The 24,084-nt window shown below is 55.1% G+C and overlaps 1 protein-coding gene and 1 non-coding gene across 11 annotated transcripts; both read left to right on the forward strand.

The window, feature by feature from the left end:
* Positions 1 to 2,897: 2,897 nt before the first annotated feature.
* LOC147651781 (cystathionine gamma-lyase-like) lies at positions 2,898 to 20,565 on the forward strand. 10 transcript variants are annotated; one of them, XR_015273641.1, is made up of 14 exons: positions 2,935 to 3,152; positions 3,550 to 3,631; positions 4,160 to 4,255; positions 5,143 to 5,252; positions 6,252 to 6,386; positions 7,175 to 7,232; positions 7,493 to 7,570; positions 8,185 to 8,337; positions 9,241 to 9,362; positions 10,105 to 10,157; positions 11,178 to 11,316; positions 12,279 to 12,450; positions 15,448 to 15,956; positions 18,642 to 20,565. XR_015273641.1 is itself a non-coding variant. In XM_086841484.1 (13 exons), exons 1-13 carry the CDS (start codon positions 2,991 to 2,993, stop codon positions 18,703 to 18,705), a joined length of 1,761 nt encoding a protein of 586 aa, XP_086697610.1. In that variant the 5' UTR covers positions 2,935 to 2,990; the 3' UTR covers positions 18,706 to 20,565. The 10 variants fall into 10 exon arrangements, 5 of the variants coding, with proteins under 5 accessions (XP_086697609.1, XP_086697613.1, XP_086697610.1 ...); XR_015273643.1 differs by having other exon boundaries at positions 12,279 to 12,411; positions 18,642 to 20,118; XR_015273642.1 differs by lacking the exon at positions 18,642 to 20,565 and adding an exon at positions 16,136 to 18,378 and having other exon boundaries at positions 15,448 to 15,720.
* Positions 20,566 to 20,946: 381 nt separating this feature from the next.
* TRNAL-AAG (transfer RNA leucine (anticodon AAG)) lies at positions 20,947 to 21,028 on the forward strand. Its single transcript has one exon. It is a non-coding gene; the product is annotated as a tRNA-Leu (tRNA).
* The last annotated feature ends 3,056 nt before the right edge of the window (positions 21,029 to 24,084 follow it).

Consider the following 24,084-nt stretch of genomic DNA (forward strand, 5'->3'; position numbering starts at 1 on the left):
GGGCTGGCACTGCCAGATCGGAGCTCTCCGGGGTTCCCACCATGTAGTGTTCCCCAATTCTCACAGCCCATGTCCTGATCCCAGCTCCAGTCCTTGGCACAACTGGCCCTCACACCTAATAATCTGATAATCTGTCCCATCCCTCAGACCCCTTCCTGTGCCAAAGAGGGTTTCTTAATTCATTTAACTACCAGGTAATACTAACTACCTGGCAACAAATGACCCTCTTAACTAATTCATTACCTGACTTGCTTAATTCCTGTAACTACCTGGTGATTAATCTGTCTTCCAAAATTCCTTTTCCTATCTGGGAATGATTCTGATTTTCTTAATTCTTATCATTATCTGCTAATCAATCTGACTCCTCCCTACCACACTTCTCCTTCCTTCCCACCAACTCTCCGGGTGAGATACTCTCAAGGCCTCGCTTTCTCTCTGTATTCTCTGTTTCTCTCAAATTCCCAACAACTCAATTCCAAAATTACCTCAGTTCTTAAAGACCTAAATTCCAAAGCGCCAGGTCCTGGAAGTGTGGTTGATATGTGGAGGATTGGCAGCAATGAGCTTTTCTTTGCTCTTCAATGCCCTGTACCACTGAAATATTGATAAATACCTGCGTGGGTATTCTCAGCAGGAACTCCTGCCCCAGCATTGCATCCGATGGCCAATAATGCCTTAAACACCAGGAATGGCTCATGGCAAATTCTGCCCTCTGACAGTTTAAGGCCATTCCCCACTGCCCTTCCCTGCCAGTCCCCTCCCAGCCTGGATCTCTCCAGTTCCCTGTTCCCCCACACAGGACACGGATTCTGACTCCCAGCGAAGCCAGAGTGGGACACAGACGGGGAGTTTGTGGGAGGGCAGGACCTGTTTGGGTGCTGCCAGGGCTGGGGGCTGCATTCCCAAACACCCTGTGCCTTTATGGGGCGGGATATGGGGTAGGATCCTGCTGGGAGAGCAGCGCAGGAAGGGTTTGCTCCTTCTCCCAGACCAGCAGCCTCAGTTCAGCCCAGCACGGGGCTGCCCCAGCTGGGTGGCTGACACACACTGGGAGGCACTGGGGTCCCCTGCGGTGGCTTGTGCTGTCAGGGGCTGTCTGGAGAGGTGACACCCAGGTGCCAGCTGTCCCTGTCCCTGCAGTGACCGATGCAGCCGGGAGCAGAGGGGCCCTGCAGCTCCTGCCCCAGAGCTGCTGCCACGGCCGGGCAGGAGCAGGACTGGGGAGCACAGCCCTGATCCCGTTCCTTACACCTCACCCTCCTCACACACACATTTCCCTGGCAGATGTTTTCTTTAATAAGATAAAGTGCTTGAAGTCAGCTGATTTTGGCTGAGTAGCGAGGTGCAATTTGTACATGGAAAATAATTACTAAAAGTGTATTTTTTATCCACGTCCATGTCCCCACACAGGTCTCTGGATATCTCATTCCCAAGCAGCAGAAAACACATTGAAATGTGTTGCAAAATCAGAAATGTCCATGTAGTGAACCAGCCTATCAACACAAACAATACAAAGGCAGTTTTGTGTACTCTGTGAACTCCTTGTGTATATGTGTGAACATCATTCTGTTTCTACATCTCATATTGCAGAAGCAAACGCCAGAAATATTAATTTCTACCATCCAAAGCTGTAGCTGTGTTTTTCATTCCCTGAGGTCGCTGCTTTGGTCCCCTTGACCACACTGCACACCCAGACCCTCACACAGGTAACGAGGGTTTGCTGTAACCTATAAAATATGACCTGGAACAGAGGTGTTATTTTAGCACTGCACTTATCCATGAATTGTCTGGTAAAATCCACACAAATTTACTGTCTCTACTCTTTAAATGTAAGTAAAATGTGAAATATTGCCCTATTTTTCACCATGTTTGGATGACCAGTAAGGACCCATCTTGGTGCCAGAGGTACTTCCTGCTCCTCTCAGGATCCCTGAGGTTGGAAAATCCCTCCCAGCCCATTGAGTCCAAATCCTCTGGATCCATTGCTGACCCCAGAGCAGAGGCTGGGTCCTGCTCTGCCCTCCCTGCACCCAGGGACACCCAGGGACAGAGGGACAGCCAGGGACAGAGGGACAGCCAGGGACAGCCAGGGACAGAGGCACAGCCAGGGCTGAGGCCCCTCTCAGCTGGGGCTCCTCTCCAGGCTGAGCAGCCCCAGCTCCCTCAGCCTCTCCTGGGCACGGAGATGCTCCAGGCCCTTCCTCAGCTCAGGAGCTCCTGTCCCTGCTGTGCTGAGGATCCAGAGCTGGACACACAACTCCAGAGGTGCCTCCAGGGCTGGGCACAGGGGCAGGATCCCTCCCTGACCGGCTGGGAATGCTCTGCCCGAGGCACCCCAGGGTCCCCCTGGACACTGCTGCTCAGGGACAGCTCCTTGTCCCTCAGGGTCCCACTGGACACTGCTGCTCAGGGACAGCTCCTTGTCCCTCAGGGTCCCCCTGGACACTGCTGCTCAGGGACAGCTCCTTGTCCCTCAGGGTCCCACTGGACACTGCTGCTCAGGGACAGCTCCTTGTCCCTCAGGATCCCCCTGGACACTGCTGCTCAGGGACAGCTCCTTGTCCCTCAGCACCTGCAGGTCCTTCCCCAGAGCTGTCCCAGCAGGTGCCCCCCGGCCTGTGCCGCGCCTGGAGCTATTCCCCGGTGCTGAGGTGCTGCAGGCAGCGCAGCCGGGCAGTGAGCACTCCGCTCCCCTGTGGATCAGCCGCGTGCTGCGGGATTATTCCCGGTTATTCCCCGGGAAAGGCGCCCCCGGATCCGGGGAAGGCGCCCGGGAGCGGCCCCACAGCGCGCGGAGCGGGGCGCCCCCCAGCGGGCAGGCGCTGCCTGTGCAGGGCGGGCCCCGCCCCAGCGGCAGCCAATGGGAGGGCGCGGGGACCCCGCCCCGCCGGCGCCGCAGCCAATGAGGAGGCGCGAAAGTCCCGCCCCGCCGAGCCCGCGGTGTCGCTAAATGCAGCCGGGCTGAGGGCCGGTCCCACAGAGCCGCGACCATGGCAGGTGGGAACTACCCCGGCTTCCTTCCACCCTTCGAGCGCTTCGCCACCCATGCCATCCACGTCGGGCAGGAGCCCGAGCAGTGGAGTTCCCGGGCCGTGGTTCCGCCCATCACGCTCTCCACCGTCTTCAAGCAGGAGGGACCCGGGCAGAACAAGGTGAGTGCGGCCACCACGGGGACCCCGAGCCCCCCTCCGGCCCCAGCGTGTCCCGGCCGGGCCTCCGTGAGGTGGCAGGTCCGGGGAAGGGGAGGCAGCTCCCGGTGCCGGTGTTTCCCCACGTGGCAGCTCCCGGACAAACGCGAGCATCTCGTTCCGCTGGGAGGCGGTGGAATCTCCTCACTGGGGACATCCCAGAGCCGCCCGCCCCCCATCCCGTGCCCTGTGCTCGGGGATGGCCCTGCTGAGCAGCGATGGGAGCGGAGGAGCCGCTGTGCTCCCTTCCAGCCGGACCCAGCTGGGGTTCTGTGCTCCCACAGCGGCCGGGGGTCGGGAGAGGTTTATCCCAAGCTTTCCCGGTGCTCTCTCTGATGTTTGTTTCCTGTTCCCACCGCAGGGTTATGAATACACCCGGTTTGGGAATCCGAACCGTCACGTCCTGGAAACAGTTGCAGCCGCCCTCGATGGAGCCAATTACTGTGAGCACCTCATGGGTGGGACAGGGCTTGGAGCAGCCTGGGACAGTGGGAGCTGTCCCTGCCCATGGCACAGGGTGGCACTGGGTGGGCTTTGGGGTCCCTCCATCCCAAACCATTCCATGATTCCGTGACCACGGCTCTGGCTGTTGGTTGTGGGCAGGAGCAGCTCCAAGGTGGGGAAGAGCCCTGAACTTCTCGTTCAGGAGAGTCCAGCTCCATCTCTGGGTTTGTCTCCTGCTTCCTCACAGTGGCTGATGCCTGAGCTGAGCTGGATCCATCCTTGTGCAGCAGCACTGGAGGCAGTGGGAGCAGGCAGCCCCCGTTCCCAGCCCATTCCAGTCTGTCCCAGTGTCTGTGCTGGTTCTGTGCTGTGCACATCAAGCTCCTGCTTTCACTGGCTCCACGTTCCCAGTGAGACAGTGACAGAACAGGTTCTTTTCAGAGGCAAAGTGAGGAAGGCCAAGGCAAGTCTGACTTGTTGTGTCACATCAAACATGGCCCATCTGCCACTGACTCCTTTCTCCTCAGGTTTGGCTTTTTCTTCTGGTATGGGAGCAATTCTGAACATCTGTCACCTGCTGAAGACAGGGGACAAAATTGTCAGCATGGATGAGGTCTATGAAGGTGGGTACAGCACCCTGTGGCTTCAGCCTTCATTGTGCAAGGGATCAAACCCGTCTGTGGCTCTCAGGAGCTCTGAATTCCCATGTAGGACCTCACTGTTCTTTGAAGCCTGTTTCTATCAATGCCCCTTCCACTCACCTCCCCAGTGGCAGAGTGCAGCCAGCTCTGGCAGAGTCCTGCAGCAGGGTGAGCTCACTCTGATTCCCAGGGACCTTTCCCTGCTCATTAAAGCTTCAGCCTGGGCTTTTTTCTGCAGGGGTGAATTTCATTGTTTCTCCCCTGGTTTGTTTGTTATAAGGAAAGGGTTTCTCACAAAAGACCAAACATCCCTCAGGTGTTTTCTTCAGCTCACAGAGTCCACCTCTGTGTTCCATCCCTTCATGCTCAGATGGAGAACTGAGTCCCTGGGGATAACCTTGGCAAAAGGACCCAATCAATTCCTTTTTAATCCAGGCAATATTTTCCTGTGTGAGGAAAATGTGAGTGCTGCACATCCACTGATCAGCTGTTGCTGCTGGAAGCTTTTAATCTTCCAGGGAAAGGCTTCAAAGACAGGAAGGAATCATTTTTAATGGAAGGATGGGAAGCAGTAGCTGAAGTCTTCCCCTTGATTCTTCATCTCTGTTTAACTTCCTGATCATAAACCCCACATTGATTTCAAGTACTTCCTAAATCACTCTGATCCCATATTCACCTTGTTACTAATTCATATCATTAAATCCACAACAATCTTTCAACTTTGTAAATAAAGAAAATAAAAATGTGCCATTTTTGGTGTGCAGCATAAAGCTGTGCCCTCCTGACTGCATGATGCAAGAGGCTGGAGAGCAGGGAATGAAAGTTAAGGGGAGTTGTTTCATTTTGTCATTTTTGGGTTATTTGTTTAGGCACAAGAGAATTATTTGAGAAAATAAAAGAGGAGTATAATTTGAAAGTGGATTATGTTGACTGCACAGACCTAAAAGAGCTGGAAGCTGCAATTACACCAGACACCAAGGTAAGGGAGAGGGAAATGGGTTTTAAAGGGATGATAAATTGTTTTATCCTTGCTCCTGTTGAGTTTGGGGCTGTGTCAAGCTGAGGGGGGCAGCTCGGGGCACAGCTGGACCCACCATATCCCACTGTGCTGCCTCATGGAAAACATCCTAAGAAGGGCAAAAACCCTGGAGAGAGAGAGCAGGGAAAAGGGGAGAGAGAGCAGGGAAAAGGGAAAAGGGGAGAGAGAGCAGGGAAAGGGAAAAAGGGAGAGAGAGCAGGGAAAAGGGGAGAGAGAGCAGGGAAAGGGAAAAGGGAAGAGAGAGCAGGGGAAGGGAAAAGGGGAGAGAGAGCAGGGGAAGGGAAAAGGGGAGAGAGAGCAGGGGAAGGGAAAAGGGGAGAGAGAGCAGGGGAAGGGAAAAGGGGAGAGAGAGCAGGGGAAGGGAAAAGGGGAGAGAGAGCAGGGGAAGGGAAAAGGGGAGAGAGAGCAGGGGAAGGGAAAAGGGGAGAGAGAGCAGGGGAAGGGAAAAGGGGAGAGAGAGCAGGGGAAGGGAAAAGGGGAGAGAGAGCAGGGGAAGGGAAAAGGGGAGAGAGAGCAGGGGAAGGGAAAAGGGGAGAGAGAGCAGGGAAAAGGGAAAAGGGGAGAGAGAGCAGGGGAAGGGAAAAGGGGAGAGAGAGCAGGGGAAGGCCGAGCTCGGAGCCGGAGCTGCTCTGTGGCGCTGGGTGGGAGATCCCCTGCCCCAGGGGAAGGGAACTCCGCTGGGAAAGGCTTTGGGAAAAGGCTCTGTCCCGGCTGTGTGAGGCCTTCTCCAGCTGGGATGTGCTGGGATGGCTCAAGCCCGGCTGAAGGGAAACCTCCCTGAGCTCGGAGGAGCCGGCTGGAGCCTCCCCTCGCTGTGGCGGGGCCGCTGCCCGTCCCCAGCGCAGCAACCCCGGGGAGCTGGCACCTCTGGGCCCCAGAGCCCCTGGGACTCAGCCCAGCAGTGGCAGCTCTGACCTGGCCATTTCTGGGTTTGTGCAGCTGGTTTGGCTCGAGAGCCCCACCAACCCCGTGCTGAAGGTGATTGACATCCAAGCCTGCGCAGACGTGGCGCACAGGAAGCAGAAGGGAGTGCTGGTGGCAGTGGACAACAGCTTCATGTCTCCATATTTCCAGGTGTGTGGAAAAAGGACAGGACTGTCACCTGTCCCAGTGGAGCTGGAGCTCCCTTTTGGCAAGGGAAGCACCACCAAAGAACTGCAGTTCTGGCCTCTGCACTATAAAATGCCCTGCTCTGGTTCCAGCCCAGGTGCTGCTGCTGGTGCACCAGGGATGGGGGTGTGTGTCCTTCAGGAATTGTGGGATCCAATTCTTCCTGCAGGAAATAGGAACAGTTAGAAAGTGTTCCCTCACTTTGGTCTTTCCATAGCAATCCTTCTGTGATGCTCTTCATGGGCTGTTCTGAGTGGAAGAAAAACCAAGCAACCTTTGTGCAGTCTTTCTTTGAGACATCCACTTTCCGTTTTCCTTCAAAATTCTGGTGAATATTTGTCATATAAGTTTAAAACTTTTGTTTATAACAACTGCCAGAACTTTCCAGTATTGACAACCAGAAGACATGAAGCCAAGAGAATTTTTAAGTTTTGCAAATGCTTCAGAATAATGAACTCCCAGGCGTTGTTGATCTTCATATGGGCTAGAGTCTGCCTGCTTTGTTCCATTTCAACAGTGATGGCCCTCACTCTTTAGAATGTGTTGATAAATCCCTTTTTCCTGTGCTTACCTTGAATTCAGAGTGCCTCCCTGTGCTGCTGCTTTTAGCACATGTTCTCTTGTCATCCTCAGGTTTTTGTATTTGTTCCAACACTTATTTTTCTGTGTAAGCTCCCAGCCCTTTGAATGGCTGGGAATGAACCTGAGTGCACCCAAACTTGAGTTAAGATGTTATTTTCCTTTTCTTTCAGCGTCCTTTGTCCCTGGGGGCTGATATTTGTATGTCTTCTGCAACCAAGTACATCAATGGTGAGTCTGAGAGTTGAGCACATCCTTAGGGCAGGGTTAGATGGGAGATTGGGAAGGAATTCCTGGCCAGGAGGGTGGGCAGGCCCTGGCACAGGTGCCCAGAGCAGCTGTGGCTGCCCCTGGATGCCTGGAATGTCCAAGGCCAGGCTGGGCAGGGCTTGGAGCAGCCTGGGCTGGTGGGAGGTGTCCCTGGGGGTTTGTGTCAGGACCCTGGAGCAGCTGGAGTGGCTGATCCCATTCTTGTCCTCTGTCATTTGTAGGGCACAGCGATGTTCTCATGGGCCTGGTGTCTGTAAACCGGGATGATCTCTATGAGAGGCTCAAACACCTGCAGATCCGTAAGTCCAGACAAGGAATTCCTGACAGGAATCCTGTTCACACCCACAGCTCCTGCTGGGGAGGGTGTGCATGCACACAAGTGGGAAATCTGCCTGGGAATGTGACTGGAATGGGCAGAACTGAGTAAAGTGCAATTAAAAATCCTCCAATAAAAACTCCACTAAGGAAAAACCCCCATGGAAGGAGAGACATTGGTCTGCACTTCCCAGGCACTTCAGGGGAGCACTGAGGTCTATCCTGAAACCCTTGAGGTGCCCAGCTGCAGTTTGGGGGGTTTGAAACTCACTCACCCATCAGGGTGTGCTTAATGCAGGATTTTCTGTTCTCTGTTGATTCCAGCAATTTTCCTCCCTCTTGTCAGGAATAAATTCCTGTCCAGGGTTGTGCCCTCAGCAGGGAAGGTCATTGTGCCAAATAAATGTAATCCTTGAGGCCTGAGCTCATTAATTTGCCTCATTAATTGGCTCCCCAATGTGGGAGATGAGGAACAGAGATTGCCTTGGGTGTCTTCCCACTTGTTCTAAGCTCAGGAATGCTGGAGATGAGGGTGGGTTTGGCTTTGCTGAATGCAAAACACCAACTTTGCTGTGGAATTCTGTTCCCATTCCCACAGACCTGGGAGCTGTCCCCTCTCCCTTTGACTGTTCCATGTGTAACCGGGGGCTCAAGACTCTGCACATCCGGATGAAGCTGCACTTCCACAACGGCCTGGCTGTGGCTGAGTTCCTGGAATCCCGTCCCCAGGTGGAGAAGGTCATTTACCCAGGTGAGTGGGCAGGGGTTTGGGAGCATCCCCAGGGCAGGGGTTTGGGAGCATCCCCAGGGCAGGGGTTTGGGAGCATCCCCAGGGCAGGGGTTTGGGAGCATCCCCAGGGCAGGGGTTTGGGAGCATCCCCAGGGCAGGGGTTTGGGAGCATCCCCAGGGCAGGGGTTTGGGAGCATCCCCAGGGCAGGGGTTTGGGAGCATCCCCAGGGCAGGGGTTTGGGAGCATCCCCAGGGCAGGGGTTTGGGAGCATCCCCAGGGCAGGGGTCTGGGAGCATCCCCAGGGCAGGGGTCTGGGAGCATCCCCAGGGCAGGGGTTTGGGAGCATCCCCAGGGCAGGGGTTTGGGAGCATCCCCAGGGCAGGGGTTTGGGAGCATCCCCAGGGCAGGGGTTTGGGAGCATCCCCAGGGCAGGGGTCTGGGAGCATCCCCAGGGCAGGGGTTTGGGAGCATCCCCAGGGCAGGGGTTTGGGAGCATCCCCAGGGCAGGGGTCTGGGAGCATCCCCAGGGCAGGGGTCTGGGAGCATCCCCAGGGCAGGGGTCTGGGAGCATCCCCAGGGCAGGGGTCTGGGAGCATCCCCAGGGCAGGGATCTGGGAGCATCCCCAGGGCAGGGATCTGGGAGCATCCCCAGGGCAGGGATCTGGGAGCATCCCCAGGGCAGGGATCTGGGAGCATCCCCAGGGCAGGGATCTGGGAGCATCCCCAGGGCAGGGATCTGGGAGCATCCCCAGGGCAGGGATCTGGGAGCATCCCAGGGCAGGGATCTGGGAGCATCCCCAGGGCAGGGGTTTGGGAGCATCCCAGGGCAGGGGTTTGGGAGCTGTGGTGCCCTGTTCCTGGGGCTGGGTGCTCAGCTCTGGACTGGAATTCACTGGGAATTCTCCCAACTCTCCCCATTCCAGGGTTGTCTTCCCACCCCCAGTACCCTGTGGTGCTGAAGCAGTGCACGGGTGTTTCTGGCATGGTCAGCTTCTACATCAAAGGGAAAAAAGAAAATGCCATTGCGTTCCTCAAGAGCCTGAAGGTAAAGGAATAAAATCAACCTCAGAGGGAGCTGAACCTGCCCTGCTGAGGGGAGGCTGGAAGTGGCTTTTCCTGCCAAGTGCTGTGTGTGTGCCCCTCTCAAACCACGGATAATTTGTCCATGGGGGTTAATGAGAGGGAACAAAGGGACACCTCAGCCCCTTGGAAGTGTTTGTTTGCTCCCAGGGTGAGGGTGGCCAGCTGAGCCCAGGAGCTGCTGCTGACAAAGGGCTTTCTGCAGCCTGGGCAGCTCTGCTGGGCTGTTGCAAAGTGCCCTCGGGAGGGAGGGAGAGCCACTGAGGAAAGCCCTGAGTCGTGGGGCAGAGAGGGAGCCCCTGGCTCTGCGAGTGCCTGCTTGGGTCCACCCAAGAACACTCCCAGGGACCCAGGGGCAGGATGAGTCTGTTTTCAGTCTTAGCTCTTACCTGCCAGATGTGAACTTTATTCCCTAATTACACCTATTACACTTTAGACTATAAAAGATATTATAGAAAAGCTTGGGGAAAAGGAGTCCCTCAACTTTCCTTTTTCCTCAAAGTCCTTGAAGAGGTCCCAGCCCCGGGGCTGCCGGAGCTCCAGGAGGGTTTGGACAGCGCTGCCAGGGATGCTCAGGGTGGGATTGTTGGGGTGTCTGTGCAGGGCCAGGGGCTGGATCAGTGATCCCTGTGGGCACCTCAGGATATTCCCTGATTCCATCAGCTCTCTTTCAGTGAATCCATGAGCTCCTTCCCTTTCTCCCACAGGTGTTTACCCTGGCTTTTAGCCTGGGTGGCTACGAGAGCCTGGCAGAGCATCCGTGAGTTCATCCTTCCATCCTCAGAGCCTCAAAGAGCTGCAGAGCACCACAACATCCCCACGGTTTTCCAGCCCCCAAAGCTGTTTTGGCTGCAGTGAAAGTCGGGGCTGTTGTGCAGCACAAAGCCAGGGGGGGTTCCAGAGGGAGGGAATTGTGTGGGGGTGCAGAGACAGAGGAATTGTGCCCGCAGGGCTGAGCACACTCGGTGTCCATGAAGACAATCCCAGGAGCTGATGAGTGCTGGGATCAGGAGCAGCTGGGATTGAGGAATGCCCTGCTCTCTGCTCCCACAGAGGGCACGGTCACTGTGTGCACCCAGCTGCCTCTGGCTCCCTGGCAGGGCCTCCTGGGTGCCTTTTGAACTGCTCAAGACAGGATTCTCATGGGATTGCATGATCTTCCTCAAAGCCAATTTGCTTTTTGAAAAGGTGCATGGAAATGAGTGAGTGTATAGAAATGCCAAATCATTTCACTTACCGATTTCAGGGTAACAGCAAATCCTGAACCACTGCAGCAGCTGAAAGGAGCTGGTGCCAGTGACTGAGCACTTGGGGAAATGCCTTCTTGCTCTGTCCTCTGTAGCTGGAGAGAATAAATCCTCCAGAGTCACTGGGACAGCTTGAGGAGGGATCTGAGAAATCAGAGGGGAAACCAGGAGATTTGATACTGCAGCTTGCACATCCCCCACGTGCAGAGCTTACAGTGCTTCTGTAGAATAAAAAACAGCTCTGCAAGGAAGAGGAATAGGATTTTCTCCTTTCTCAGGTCCAGATGTTTATGTATCCACTTCTTATTAATCATTTGTGCCTTGGAGATGCAGTTCCCTGCCTTGTGAGCATTCCCATCATTCCCAGGAAGTGCTGCCAGGAGCTCTTTGCACCTGTGGGGTCCCACGAGTGGCACAGAGGAGGTGTCAGATCCTGCTGCCATTGCAGGGGTGCTGGCAGGGAACCAGCCTGGCTGCTTCTGCCAATAAAACTCCCAAATTCTTGAGATCAATGATGGTTTTTATCCCTGCAGGGCCACCATGAGCCATGGCACGATGGATCCTGATCTCAAGAAAAGGCTGGGAATCACTGACACCTTGATCCGCCTCTCGGTGGGGCTGGAGGATGAGGAGGCTTTGATTGAAGACCTAAAGCAGGCCCTGGAGGCTGCGGTGAGTGAGGAGTTCCTCTCCAAAAATAATCCCCAGTCAACCTTTCCCATGGGATGAGCCTTCAGCTCCTCCCAGATGGACCCTGGGCAGTTCCCCATGGATTCAGGAGCAGTTGGGATGTCCCAGGCACAGTTCCCATGGATTCAGGAGCACTTGGGATGTCCCAGGCACTGTCCCCATGGATTCAGGAGCAGTTGGGATGTCCCAGGCACAGTTCCCATGGATTGAGGAGCAGTTGGGATGTCCCAGGCACAGTTCCCATGGATTGAGGAGCAGTTGGGATGTCCCAGGCACAGTTCCCCATGGATTGAGGAGCAGTTGGGATGTCCCAGGCACAGTTCCCATGGATTGAGGAGCAGTTGGGATGTCCCAGGCACAGTTCCCATGGATTCAGGAGCAGTTGGGATGTCCCAGGCACAGTTCCTATGGATCCAGGAGGAGCCGGGATGTCCCAGGCACAGTTCCCCATGGATCCAGGAGCAGTTGGGATGTCCCAGGCACAGTTCCCCATGGATTCAGGAGCAGTTGGGATGTCCCAGGCACAGTTCCCATGGATTCAGGAGCAGTTGGGATGTCCCAGGCACAGTTCCCATGGATTCAGGAGCAGCTGGGATGTCCCAGGGGTTGCAGTGATGGGAATTTCCCTGCTCAGGTCAGGCTGAGGGAGACTCACTCAGGGCTCAGGGTGAGTTTCAGGTTTGTCAGGGAGGAATTTCAGAGAGGGTAGGAAAGGTTTGTTCCTGTATTTTCTCTTTTTGTGTGTGGTTGTTTTTTATTGGGGGGAATGTTGGGCTTTTCTTATGAGAGGGAAAATTATCATCAGTAACTCCACATATTTCTCTTTGTCAGCACGAAAACAAAATCTAATGCTAAAATGTGACTTTTATTTATGGGAAGGAAAATAAAAATGTGTGGCTGATAGAGGGGCAGAGCCCAATGATCCCTCTCTTTCCTTCCTGCAGTTTAAATAAACCTTGGGGATCAAAAAGGAACTTGGAACTGGACATGGCTGTGGACAAGGACACGGAAAACCAAACCTCTCTTGCTTTGCCTTTGCTTTGCCAGCAGAGCTCAGTGTTTCTCCTGCTGCTGCAGGTTTGGGGCACAAGGGCTGGTTCGTCCTGCTGCTCTCAGGTCATTCTCTTCTCACCCATCAGCTCAGAAACTTGATTGAGCCCAGATTTATTTTAATTAAGTTGGAAATTTGCAGAAGAGCTTTTTCTTCTCTTGATTCTTTATGAAGCATTGAAAATGAAGTGAAATCCAACACCTGGCAAATAACAACTTTCTAAAGATGAATCTTTGTCATTTGAAAAAATCATGTGCTGTGGGAATGATTGGAATCATTTTAATTAAAACACTCTTTTCCTTTCCTTGCATATATTCCCATGTGCACATGCTCCTTGTGTTCAAAATCATGGGATGGAGTGACCCTGGAGCTGTTGGAATTTCCCTGTGGGGAAGGCAGGAGGGCTGGAGCTGAGGGGAGAGGGGGGGGATGGAGCTGAGGGGAGAGGGGGGAGATGGAGCTGAGGGGAGAGGGGGGAGATGGAGCTGAGGGGAGAGGGGGGAGATGGAGCTGAGGGGAGAGGGGGGGATGGAGCTGAGGGGAGAGGGGGGAGATGGAGACAGGAAGGACAATTCTGTGTTGGCCACAGGCACAATAACCTTCATTGCAGCGAGGGATTAAATCCTGACAGAACCAGAGTGGGGGTGTTCCCACCCAAACCTCCTCATTCCACAGAACCCCAGACTGGTTTGGGTTGGGAGGGACCTCAAATCCTCCCATTCCCAGCCCAGCCATGGCAGGGACAGCTCCCACTGTCCCAGGCTGCTCCAAACCCATCCAGCCTGGCCTTGGGCACTGCCAGGGATCCAGGGACAGCCCCAGCTGCTCTGGGAATTCTATCCCAGGGCCTGCCCACCCTGCCAGGGAACAATTCCTGCCATCCCAAGATCCCATCCAGCCCTGCCCTTGGGCAGTGGGAGCCATTCCCCCTTTTTCCCTTGTCCCTCCCGAGGGTGGGCTCCTGGTTCCACCAGCTCAGCTCATAGAGCCCACCCATGGCAATTCTCTCAGACCCAGATGATTTTCCAGCAGCCCGGCCCCTGCTGTGCCCTGGAGCTGCTGCTTGGTCTGGGGGAGCAGCAGGGTCTGGTTTGTGTCACAGGAAGGTCTCCCAAGATAGGAAAAGCTGCTGGGCTTCCTCAGCCTCCTGCTGCCCTGCAGTTCCCTTATCCCATTCGTTTGGGGAAAGCACCGAGAACTCTGCCAGAGGGAAACTCTCAATGAGTTGTTCCAGGATTTTCTTGACATGGAATATCAGCCTGAGGCTGGCTCTGGGCTGGGACCTGCCAGCTCCTGGTCTCTTTTTAGGGAGTCTGTGGGAGAAGGCAGCTGCTCAGAGCCTGATTATCCCGAGTTTATCTCACATTCCCAGAGCTGCCAGAGCCCAGCCACTGCTTGGACAATGCTCAGGCACAGGGGGGCATCCTTGGGGTGTCTGTGCAGGGCCAGAGCTTGGACTGGATGATCCCTGTGGGATCCAGCTTGGAACATTCCCTGATTCCATCCCTCTGAGCTGGAGAGATTCCTTAGGGATCTTCCAATATCTCCTGGTTCATGACTTTCCTGGACTCACCCCTCTGCCCCTGCTCTGGGCTGCTCCCAGATCTGGGTTGTATCTCCCAACTTCCTGAAGCCCAAAGGGTGTGGTTTTCCATGGATTGGATGTTGCAGATTGGATTCAGATTCAGGGGAATTCCTGTTCCATGTTGAGGCCCAGATCCCTCGTGCTGGCTCAGGATACCTTTGTCTCTGGGAAACAGGAGCAGCACTAAGCCTTGAATCCAGCCCAGCTAAGCCCGAGGCAGAGCCTGGCTCCTGGCCCCAGCGTTCTGAGTGCTGGGGTCAGCCTGCTCCCTCCCAGCCTCACATTCCCTGGATTTGAGCTTTCTCTGGCATTTCTCACTGTGTTTGTTGAAGGGTTTGTGTTCTCCAGCCAAGGCTGAGCCACATTAGTCAGAAGAGTTCTTAGAAACCGCGGCTTTCATTTACAGGAAAGTTCTGTCCCCGCGCTCCTCGGTGTCACCGGGAGAGGCCCTGGGCATGCAGGAGTGCCCAGCTCCCAGTTCCCAGCCCGGGGCCACTTTGGGAGCTTTGGCAGTGCCCTCGCTGTCCCACTGGCCATGGGCACGGGAATGTGGGGGTGCTGCTGCTGCAGGGCCGAGCAGGGCTGGGAATCCCAGCTCTCAGCCCAGCCGGTGATGGATTGAGTGGACTCCAAGGCACAAACTCCAGATGCCCTTCAGTCCCAGCACAGCTTCCCAGCATCCCCATGAATCACTGGAACGAGCCTGAGCCCCAGAAGTGCTCTGTAATTATTTTATCTGCTGCTGTGTGCAGTAGCTGACTGACAAATGCAATTTTTACTCTTCCCTTTTATCTTCTCCCTTTTATCATCTAATCAGTAGGGAAATATTGACTCTCTCCTGTCTTGCTAAAGGATGTTGGGAAATGGAGTAGGAGCTGTGGCTCCCACCCTGGCAGCCTGACAGAATCATGAAATATCCAGAGCTGGAGGCACCCACAGGGATCATCCAGTCCAGCTGCTGGCCCTGCACACACAGCCCAACAATGCCAGCCTGTCCCACAGTGTTCCAGCAGCTGGCTCCTGGAATGCTGAGCAGGGCAGGAACTGGAAGGTGTTTCCTCCCCCGTTTTCAGCCATCATTTCTAACCCTTTAAGCACCACTGAAAATTCCTTTTCCTTCTCTTGCAAACCCCATTTTCACACACATCCCACCCTGATGGATCTTGATCCAGAGCAGCTGCAGGGCTTGGGAAGGAAAGCTGAACCCTTAGGCTGGGTTTTCCCAGGATTTCCCTGTCTGCCTGCATTTCCAAGCTGCCTGTTGGGTTCTCCCCAGGACACCAAGGTTGTTCCTGCTGACTTTGAATGCCTCGTGTGTTTCACAAGAGCAACGGGAGATGTGTGAGGAGCGGAGCAGAATTCCATTTCAGTTGGGAATATTCCCCAAGGGAGTGTGTCACAGAGGCTCTGAGGATGAAGGAATTATATTTAGATGATATTAATCATTTATATTCATTTCTCTCTTCTTCTCTTCCAGGCTTCCATGAGGACAGATGAACGTAAAAGGAATTCTCTCTCTTGGACACGCAGGGAAGAGCAGAAACAGAGCCATTCCAGCCACAAGCCGTGTGCTCTGTTCCCAGGCTCCGTGTCAAAGCCCTGGGCTGCTTTTGGGGAGGGATTTCATGCAAGCAAAGAGCTCCCAACTCATTTCTGCAGCATCTTGGACCAGGAAATGGGAAGTTTGTATTCAAAATCTCGGGACGCCGCCATTCGAGATTGCACAACAAACACCTGGCTGAAGAGGGAAGTGCCCCAGGATGTCACATGGAGCTGCTCCTGCTTGTTCCCAGATATTTGGCTCGTTGACCTTGGGTTTCTGTGGTTGCTTTTGGGATGTGCTGTGCTCTCCCTGGGTTCAGTGTGTGTTTCCCTCGGGGCGTGTCCTGCCCTGGGAGCTCTGTGCTGGGGGAGAGCTCCCCTCGTCCTTCCTCCCTTCCCTTCCCTGACAGGAATAGCCAGGGACCTTAAATCCCAGCCATCCCAGCCCTGCCATGGCAGGGACAGCTCCCACTGTCCCAGGCTGCTCCAGCCCCAGTGTCCAGCCTGGCCTTGGGCACTGCCAGGGATCCAGGGGCAGCCCCAGCTCCCCCGGGCTCTGCTCCCTGCCTTCCTCCCAGAAATGTCTGAACTTGGACAACTGTGCTGCTCTCCTCCATTTCCAGGTGTTTGTCCATGCTGTTGCCTTTTCCAAAGGTTTCTTCTGGACTCACTTTGGTTCCTGACACCAAATCTCACGTGAGGCAGAGGCAGCAATGCCCAGGAGCTTCAGCTGGAGCCGTGCCTTTGCCAGCAGCCACAGCTCTGCATTCCCAGAAGTGCTGCCTGCATCCAGCGTGGATTCTCTGGGAGATCTTGCCAGGAGTTCCAGGCCCTCTCCTTCCCCCCATGCTGGTGCCAGCAGAGCCCTCCTTCCCCCTCCAGCCCCCGGTGGAGCAAAGCAGAAGGTGAAGGACCAGAGGGCATTTGTGGGGCTCAGCTGCGCCTCAGCGCTGCTCAGGAGAAAAGAGGAATCTGGAAGAGGAGTTTCTGCCCCAGGCTCTGGGCTGGGCTGGAGGGGAGCTGGCAGGAGCAGCTGGGCTGGCTTTGGGGTGGGAGGATCGTGAGCAGCAGTGGATTGAGCCCAGGCTGGGCACTGCCATCCCACAGGAACAGCCTGGCCCTGGCCCAGCCTGCCCAGGGGGCCTGAAATGTTCAGAGACATTTTCCAGCTGGCCAAACTCGGCTCACTTCTGATCCCAAATCCTGAATTCAGTTCCTTTCTCCTGTTGTATCAGAAACCCACCTTGCATCTGTCTGTGACTTGCTCCTTTTCCCTCGGAAACAAATTCCTTTCCAGCCTGGCCACTGGGCTCGGGATAATCAATGGAAGCTCCCCTGAGACTCCAAGAAACAAATGCCTGCATTTACAGCAAAGGTTCAACTCAATTTACTCCATATTCAATCCATTCCTCAAAGAAATTCCAACCAAAAGTGCTGGGCTCTGAGGGGAATGTGGGGAGGGCCAAGAGCTGATCCCACCATTCCCTGATTTTCTGCAGGGGGCTGGTTCATTCCCTGCTGAGGAATGAGCTCTGTTACCCTGGCAAGGAATTCTGTTTGTGGCAGATAAGGAAGCACCAGCTGTGTCCTCTCAGGGCTTCAGGCACCTGAGTTTTATCACCGTGTTCCTCTGTGGCCCCAAATTTCCCCCTCAGAGAAGACATTAAGTGCCTCTTGTGCGATCCCAGCTCCCTCCTGAGCTCCCTTCCCTGGCTGCTGCAGAGCCTTTGTGCCTTTGAGGCTGCAGGCAGAGCCCTTCATTTGACAGGTGCTGTGGGAGCTGATGGAGCTGGAGCCGGATTTCCCCTTCCAGGGCTGCTGCCAGAGCCCAGCCCGGGCTGGGAGTGAGGATCCTTTTCCAGCTGTGCCCTGGAGCTGCTGAAAGCTGGGGCTGGGCAGCCAGGCAGGCCTTTCCTGTCCCCTGTGATCCACTGCTTCCCTCCAAGGTGAGGATCCCTGGGAGCGGCCTGGGCCTGTTCCCGTTTTCCTGATGGTTTTTCCCTCCAGCAACAGCAGCTCCCGAGGAGAGCCCAGATCCAGGGCCACCTTCCTGCTGCCAGGGTGGCCCTGGCCCAGGCAGAGACACCTCCCCGTGCTGGCACTGCAGGAGCAGGTGGCTCTGGCTGGAGGGGTGAGGGACAGCGATGGATGATGATGGATAATGATGGATCACGGATAATGATGGATGATGATGGATGATGATGATGATGATGGATAATGATGATGGGCAGAGGATGATGATGGTCTGTAACTGATAATGATGGGTAATGATGGATGATGATGAGGATGATGATGGAGGACAGAAGGGCTGTGCTGCCTAACGATGGCTCAGGACAGCAACAGCAGGAGCAGCTCCACCATCAAATCACAAATGAGAAGCACAAAACTCTTCCAAAGGTGAGGAGGGACTGTGTGCAAAGAGGATCCCAGAGCTCCCCTTTGGCCCCTGGCTCTGCTGAGATGGAGGGGCTGTCCCAGTGGAGGGGCTGCCCCACACAAGTGCTGCTGATGCTTTGGGCTCATTGGGTTCTCCAGGGAAAGGCCAGCAGCACAGCTGAGGATCCCGCTGGTACCCCGTTCCCAAGCAGCACCTCCACATTTGGGAAGGAATGTGCAGCCCTGGCAGCCTGGGCCGTGCCAGAGCTGGGCTGCCCGGGGTGGTTGGGAGGTGAGAGCTGCCCTCCTGCTGGCCAGAGGCTCCCTTGGATCCCTGGGATCCTTCCAGCTGGGTTTATTCCCTGCATTTCTCCCTGAACGGTGCCTGTCGTACCCCCAGTAGCACAGACAAGAGAATATTCATTCTCCATTCAATATGAATATTAATATTCATGGAGTATTTTTTCTTCATTAAATGTTCATTCTGGGAGTCTCTGTCCCACTGATGGGTGAGCAGCTCCTCCCCTGTGCCAGGAGAGAGAATTCTACAGGGGAAAAGGAGATGGGACAAGAGGGAATGGTCTGGAACTAAAGAGGAGAGACTGAGATGGGAGACTGGGAAGGAATCCATCGTCCCTGGCAGGGTGGGAGGCCCTGGGATAGAATTCCCAGAGCAGCTGTGGCTGTCCCTGGATCCCTGGCAGTGCCCAAGGCCAGGCTGCATGGGTTTGGAGCAGCCTGGGACAGTGGGAGCTGTCCCTGCCATGGCTGGGTTGTTCTGGATGGGATTTCAGGTCCCTCCCAACCCATTGCATGACTCCTCTGAGGTGCCCAGATGCTCCTCTGAACTGCCAAGGAACTTCTCTGCTCACAAACAGCAGGAGAAATCCCTTTCCATTATCCCACGGTGCCCAGCTGTTCCCAGTGCCTGCAGCATCCCTCCCCAGGGTGTGTAAATATCCATGGGCTGGGGACAAATCCTTATCCCATCTTCTGTACTCCCACATTTCAGTGGAGTGCTGCCCAGGCTCCCACAGACCCCATCCCTCCCTGGCATTCTCAGACCTGGAGATGCAACTCCCAGTCCTGCCATCCCCTCTGTTGTGACTCCCAGTTGATGTTTTCTCTCCAAGGTTGTGCTCACACCAATCCAAACCCTCACAAGTCGGTTTGCAAATATCCCTGCCAGCCCTTAATGACCTGCTAAAAATACCAGCCATGATTCATCTCCTGATCTATGGAAATGGGAATTATTTGCTCTTGGCAGCTCCTGGCCTGGGCTGCTGGAGAACACAAGAATGAGCAGGTCAGGGAATATTGAAGGGATTTTTCTTCTGTTTTAGGGGAATAAAAACATTTTCTACAAACCCAGGTGGGTTTTCCATGGCCATGGGTGATCCCGGGGGAGGCCTTGACTTCTCATAGCTGCTGTCCCAAATCTGGACTGGGATGTCCAATTTTATTAATGTAATCTTTAGGCAGAAGTATTTAAACCACAACAATTTTAATCAGGGATATTCCAAGCAGTGTTTTTGAGAGCCCTACAAAGGCTCAGTATCTTCTAATCTTTTAATAGGGGCTGCTTAAACGCCCTAATGAGAAAATAAGGGCTGCTGTAATCACTTCTTTTTAATTGAAATAATCCCATTGGATTTATTAAAGTGGTTTGGGGTTTCATTCCAAACCTCCCCAGCCCTGCAGGATGTTTGTTGGGAAGCTTTCCCAACCCCTGCCACACAATGAGGTGAAAATTTCCTCAGGTCCTGCATTTCCCCAGCTCTCCTGCAGCAGATCAGGGTCCCCAGGACCACGGGAGCCCAGATGGAGCCATAAAACTTCCACGGAGCTGGAATTTGTTTGGGGGTGATTTGGCAGCTGCTGGCTGGAAAGAAATCAACTTTCAGAAATCTGCAGCAGTTTGTGAGTGTCCTCTTCATGAAAATCCAATTATTATCCTCAAATGACCAATTTCCTGCTGGAATTTCATCACCCTGACAGGGATCCATCCTGGGATCTGGGCCAGAGACTCCAAGGACTGGATCAAAAACCCCATGGAGCAAGGAATTCTGACGCCTCCTTTTTTATCAATGGCTGTTTTATCATTTACATCACAACGTGTCTGGGAATGGCAGGAGTTGGAAAAAGTTTCCAGAGGGAGCCGGGGGGTCTCTCCTGCAGCCAGGAGCTGTTCCAGTGAATGAAAAAGGCTGGAAGAGGAGCCAAACGCAAACATCCCTTTGAAGCCCTGTTTATTGAAATGTGCTTTTATCGCCGTGCCGAGGAAGGAGAAAGTGGCTGTGTTTAACCAGGGAGGAAAAATATTTATGTAACTCCCGAACTTCCCTGGGTCTGGCTCCCAGCGCTTGGCAGGAGGTTTCCTGCGGATTTTGGCACCTTCCCTGATCCCAAAGCGGCCTTTTGGGATCTGTGTGGGCCACACAGCCCCCTGAGCCCCCGGTCCCTGTGGGTCACCGGGACACAGGCTCGGGAGGGAAGGCACAAATCCAGCGGGATTCTGGCTCCGTTCCCAGCAGCATGCAGGGGCTCCCTCAGCTGGTGAGGAAAGAGCCACAGCGATGAGCGGGGAGGCGGGGAAGGATCGGGTGGAGCTGGTGGATCCTGGACTGAATCCAGGCTGCCAAGGGAAGGAGAGGAGGTGGCAGAGCAGGAATTCCACCCTGGAAGGGCTCTGGGAATGCTGCAGCCAGGGCTCCTCTCTCTCCTCCCCCGGGAGCTCCCGGGCAGCGCAGGAGGATCCGGAGGATCTGCACCAGGACAAGGCCGTGCCCAGGGTGCGGATCCCGGGCTCCGATCCCGATCCCGGGCTCCGATCCCCATTCCCGATCCCATTCCCGATCCCGATCCCATTCCCGGGCTCCGATCCCGATCCCGGGCTCCGATCCCGATCCCGGGCTCCGATCCCCATTCCCGATCCCGATCCCATTCCCGGGCTCCGATCCCGATCCCGGGCTCCGATCCCCGATCCCGATCCCATTCCCGATCCCATTCCCGATCCCGATCCCGGGCTCCGATCCCGATCCCAGGATTCCCGGGCCGGGGTAGTGTGGCCGAGCGGTCTAAGGCGCTGGATTAAGGCTCCAGTCCCTGCGGGGGCGTGGGTTCGAATCCCACCGCTGCCAGCTCTGTTTTGGCACCTCAGGGACCCGGGCGAGCTGCCCGAGTGGCCCCTGGTGACACCCAGGAGCTGGGGCTGTCCCTGGATCCCTGGCAGTGCCCAAGGGCCAGGCTGGATGGGTTTGGAGCAGCCTGGGACAGTGGGAGCTGTCCCTGCCATGGCTGGGCTGGGATGGGTGGGCTCTGAGGTCACTCCCAATCCAACCCAGACTGTTTATGAAAAGCCACAAACAAAACCCGGATTATCCCCAGGTCTCAGGTCTCCCCTGCTCCGGGGGCTGAGGCTCAGCATTAATGGCCTGGAAATGGCTTTGCCCAGGGGAGCTGGGGCCGGCCGGGAGCTGCGCTGCTCCTGCCAGAGCTGCTCTGGAATCAGCCAGGATGTGCTGGGACGGGGCAGAGGGGGCAGCAAGAGCAGCCTGACCTAAAACCAGGAGGTCGTGGCAAGGAAAGATTCATTTTGTGGTTTGGGAGGAGGAGGAGGATGAAGCCATCCTGCAGTGAGCCCTGGAGCTGCAGCTGGGCAGTTTTCATTGCATCATCTCCACGGGCTCCGCACATGAAAGGAGATTAATTGTGATTTATGGAGTGGTTTGGATAGGACGGGACCTGAAAGATCAGCTTGTTCTTTAAAGTCCTTCCCAACCCACACCATCCTATGGTTTTATGGCATTCTATGGGTCCCAGTTATTTGCTGCTGGGCCAAAACAAAAAGGGAGTTTTGTCCTGAAGAACAGGGATCCTGTTTCCCTTGCTGCTATTGCTACAACCAAAATCTGGGTGATTCTGCTCCAAACCCTGGCCCTGAGCTCGGCAGCTGCTCCTTCTCACGTCCCGGGAGTGATTCCTTCTGCTGAGCTGGGCTGCGGGCGCTGCCTGGCATCCATCCCCCTGAGCCCGGGGAGGGGAGGGCAGCAAGCAGGGCTAAAACTCCTTTTTCAGCTCCTGCCGAGCCCTTGGTGCTCCCGGGACAGCAGCCTGCAGGAATTCTGAATCAAAGGAATCCCCGACTTTCGGCGTGTTAATGAGCGCTCTGTTAATGAGCCGTGCCCGGAGCATCCCTGCGGAGCAGGAGGAGCTGCAGGAGATGCCCCAGGGCCGGTGTCGCAGTCGGGTCCCCAGTGCGCTCCTCTCTCCGCGGGATGGAGTGCTGGGAGTGCCCCGAGCGGGATGCGCTTTATCCCGGTGGTTCCCCGTAATTCCCTCCTTGGCTGAGGCTCCCAGGTCGGAGTTACTTCCCGGGAACTTCCCGTGCCCGGGGCCCCGCAGCTCCCGGAGCTCTGCCGGGGGCACAGGAGCCGCCGGACCCCGCACTCCCTGCCCCAGGCCGTTCCTTATTCCCGCATTCCCGAGCTGGAAGAAAACGCTGTTCCTCCTCTCCAGACCCGCTGAAATGCAAGAAGCTCATTTTCAGCGCAACTCGCAGAAAAGATATTAAATATCGACACTAATGAGATCAGCCTGGCTCAGGGCAATATTAATATTAATTGGATTAGGTCGAGTTTAAGAGGAAGCCATGTTTAACTTAATGCCTGTAACAAATGAGGAGGAAGGGAGGGAAGTTTTCCTCCTCTATTAAAAAAAGCCAGAGCAGGACATAAATAACATTTGAGAGATGCCATGGCAGGGGAGAGACTGCAGGTGAAGCTCTGAGAGGTCCCTTCCACCCAAAGCATCTTTGGATTCTGTCACATGTGGCCAGGAGAAAAGTGTCCCCCTGTCCCAGCTGTGTCCCATGGCCCTGGCGCCGAGATCCCGGCAGGAATTGTGCTTGTTCCTTTACCTGTGGATTTTATTAACTCCTAGACATTACTGAAAGGGAAAACTTTGTCATTCCAGGGGGATTCTTAAGCCAGGTCGAGTCTGTGGTCTGAACAGAGATTTAACCCCCCAATAAATGTGTAGGGCCATAACTAACGAGGCCATAATTATGTCCTGTTTAATGCCTTTATTATCTCATAATAGTGCAAACAGGATGTTCCTGCTCCCCTGGGCAGACTTGTGACAGGAGAATAATTTAACTCTGCTTTTCTGCATCTCTTCTCTGTCAGAAACCTCCAGGGTAATTAGTGCAAATGTAATTGAAGCACCCTGGGCTGTGGAAGGTGGCCCTGCCCCAGTGAGTGCTCGAGTGTCCCAACCCTGCCCCACTGAGTGCCCAACCCTGCCCCACATGGTCCCCGCTGTGCTGAGGGTCCCCAAAGGCCACAGGAGGGGATTTGGGCTCTCGGTGTTGCTCTGCAGCCAGACCCCTCCGTGTGTGGCTCCGGTGGGATCAGCTCTGCCACCACCACTGGACATTCCCAGGAGTGTCCCACAGGTGCCACCACTCCTCAGCCCTGGGCTGGAATTCCTGTTTCCATCCCCAGGAATTCCTGAGCTGGAAAGCCCAAATGTGATGAGGTTGTGGATTCCACGATCTGCTTTGGGCAGGCCTTGTTTGGAAACAGAGGAGACCTCGGGATGACGTTCCCGATAACCGAAATCCGTGGGAATCCGGCTGCCCAGCCGTGTCTAATCCCCACCCAGCCTGTTGATCCCGCACCTTTCCTTGTTGCTGTGCTGGAAATTCCTCTGCTTTCCAACACAAGCTCTTCTATTGGAAGGATCCTAAAGACCAGGAGAAGGGTAAAAGAGATGGAATGAGGGGAGAGACATTCCTGCCATGCCCCAAATAATTCCTGCGCTCCTCAGAGGGTGGGGCTCCCCTGCCAAAGGCCACGTGCATATTCCTGTTTTCCATGGAGCAATAATGGATATTTATGGGCTGCCCACTGTGCTCACGTCTTCCAGCTGAGATGACGCCGTTCACTTGGGACGGCGTGTGCCCCAAAACTGGGGGGAAGTGCTCAGGCATTCCAGGCTCCTGGGCTGATGAAGAAAAACAATTAATTAAATCCCACCTTGGCTAGGCCTGGTTCAGTGGGAGTGATCAAAGGACGAGGTTTTGAGGTGTCATCCTGCACTGATGGATGTTGTGGCTGTTTTATCACAGGGATCACTGATGCAGCTTCCGCCCTGCACAGACACCCCAAAATCCCCCCCTGTGCCTGGGAGTGTT

The sequence above is a fragment of the Cyanistes caeruleus genome, chromosome 9 (assembly GCF_971803275.1).
Source record: "Cyanistes caeruleus chromosome 9, bCyaCae1.hap1.1, whole genome shotgun sequence".
In the NCBI taxonomy this organism is placed as follows: Eukaryota; Metazoa; Chordata; class Aves; order Passeriformes; family Paridae; genus Cyanistes; species Cyanistes caeruleus.

Coding starts and splice junctions, on each gene's coding strand:
- LOC147651781 (XM_086841483.1), top strand. CDS start 2,991: ATGGCAGGTGGGAACTACCCCGGCTTCCTTCCACCCTTCGAGCGCTTC. Junction 7,571..8,184: donor GCTCAAACACCTGCAGATCC/GTAAGTCCAGAC, acceptor CCATTCCCACAG/ACCTGGGAGCTGTCCCCTCT. Junction 9,363..10,104: donor CGTTCCTCAAGAGCCTGAAG/GTAAAGGAATAA, acceptor TTTCTCCCACAG/GTGTTTACCCTGGCTTTTAG.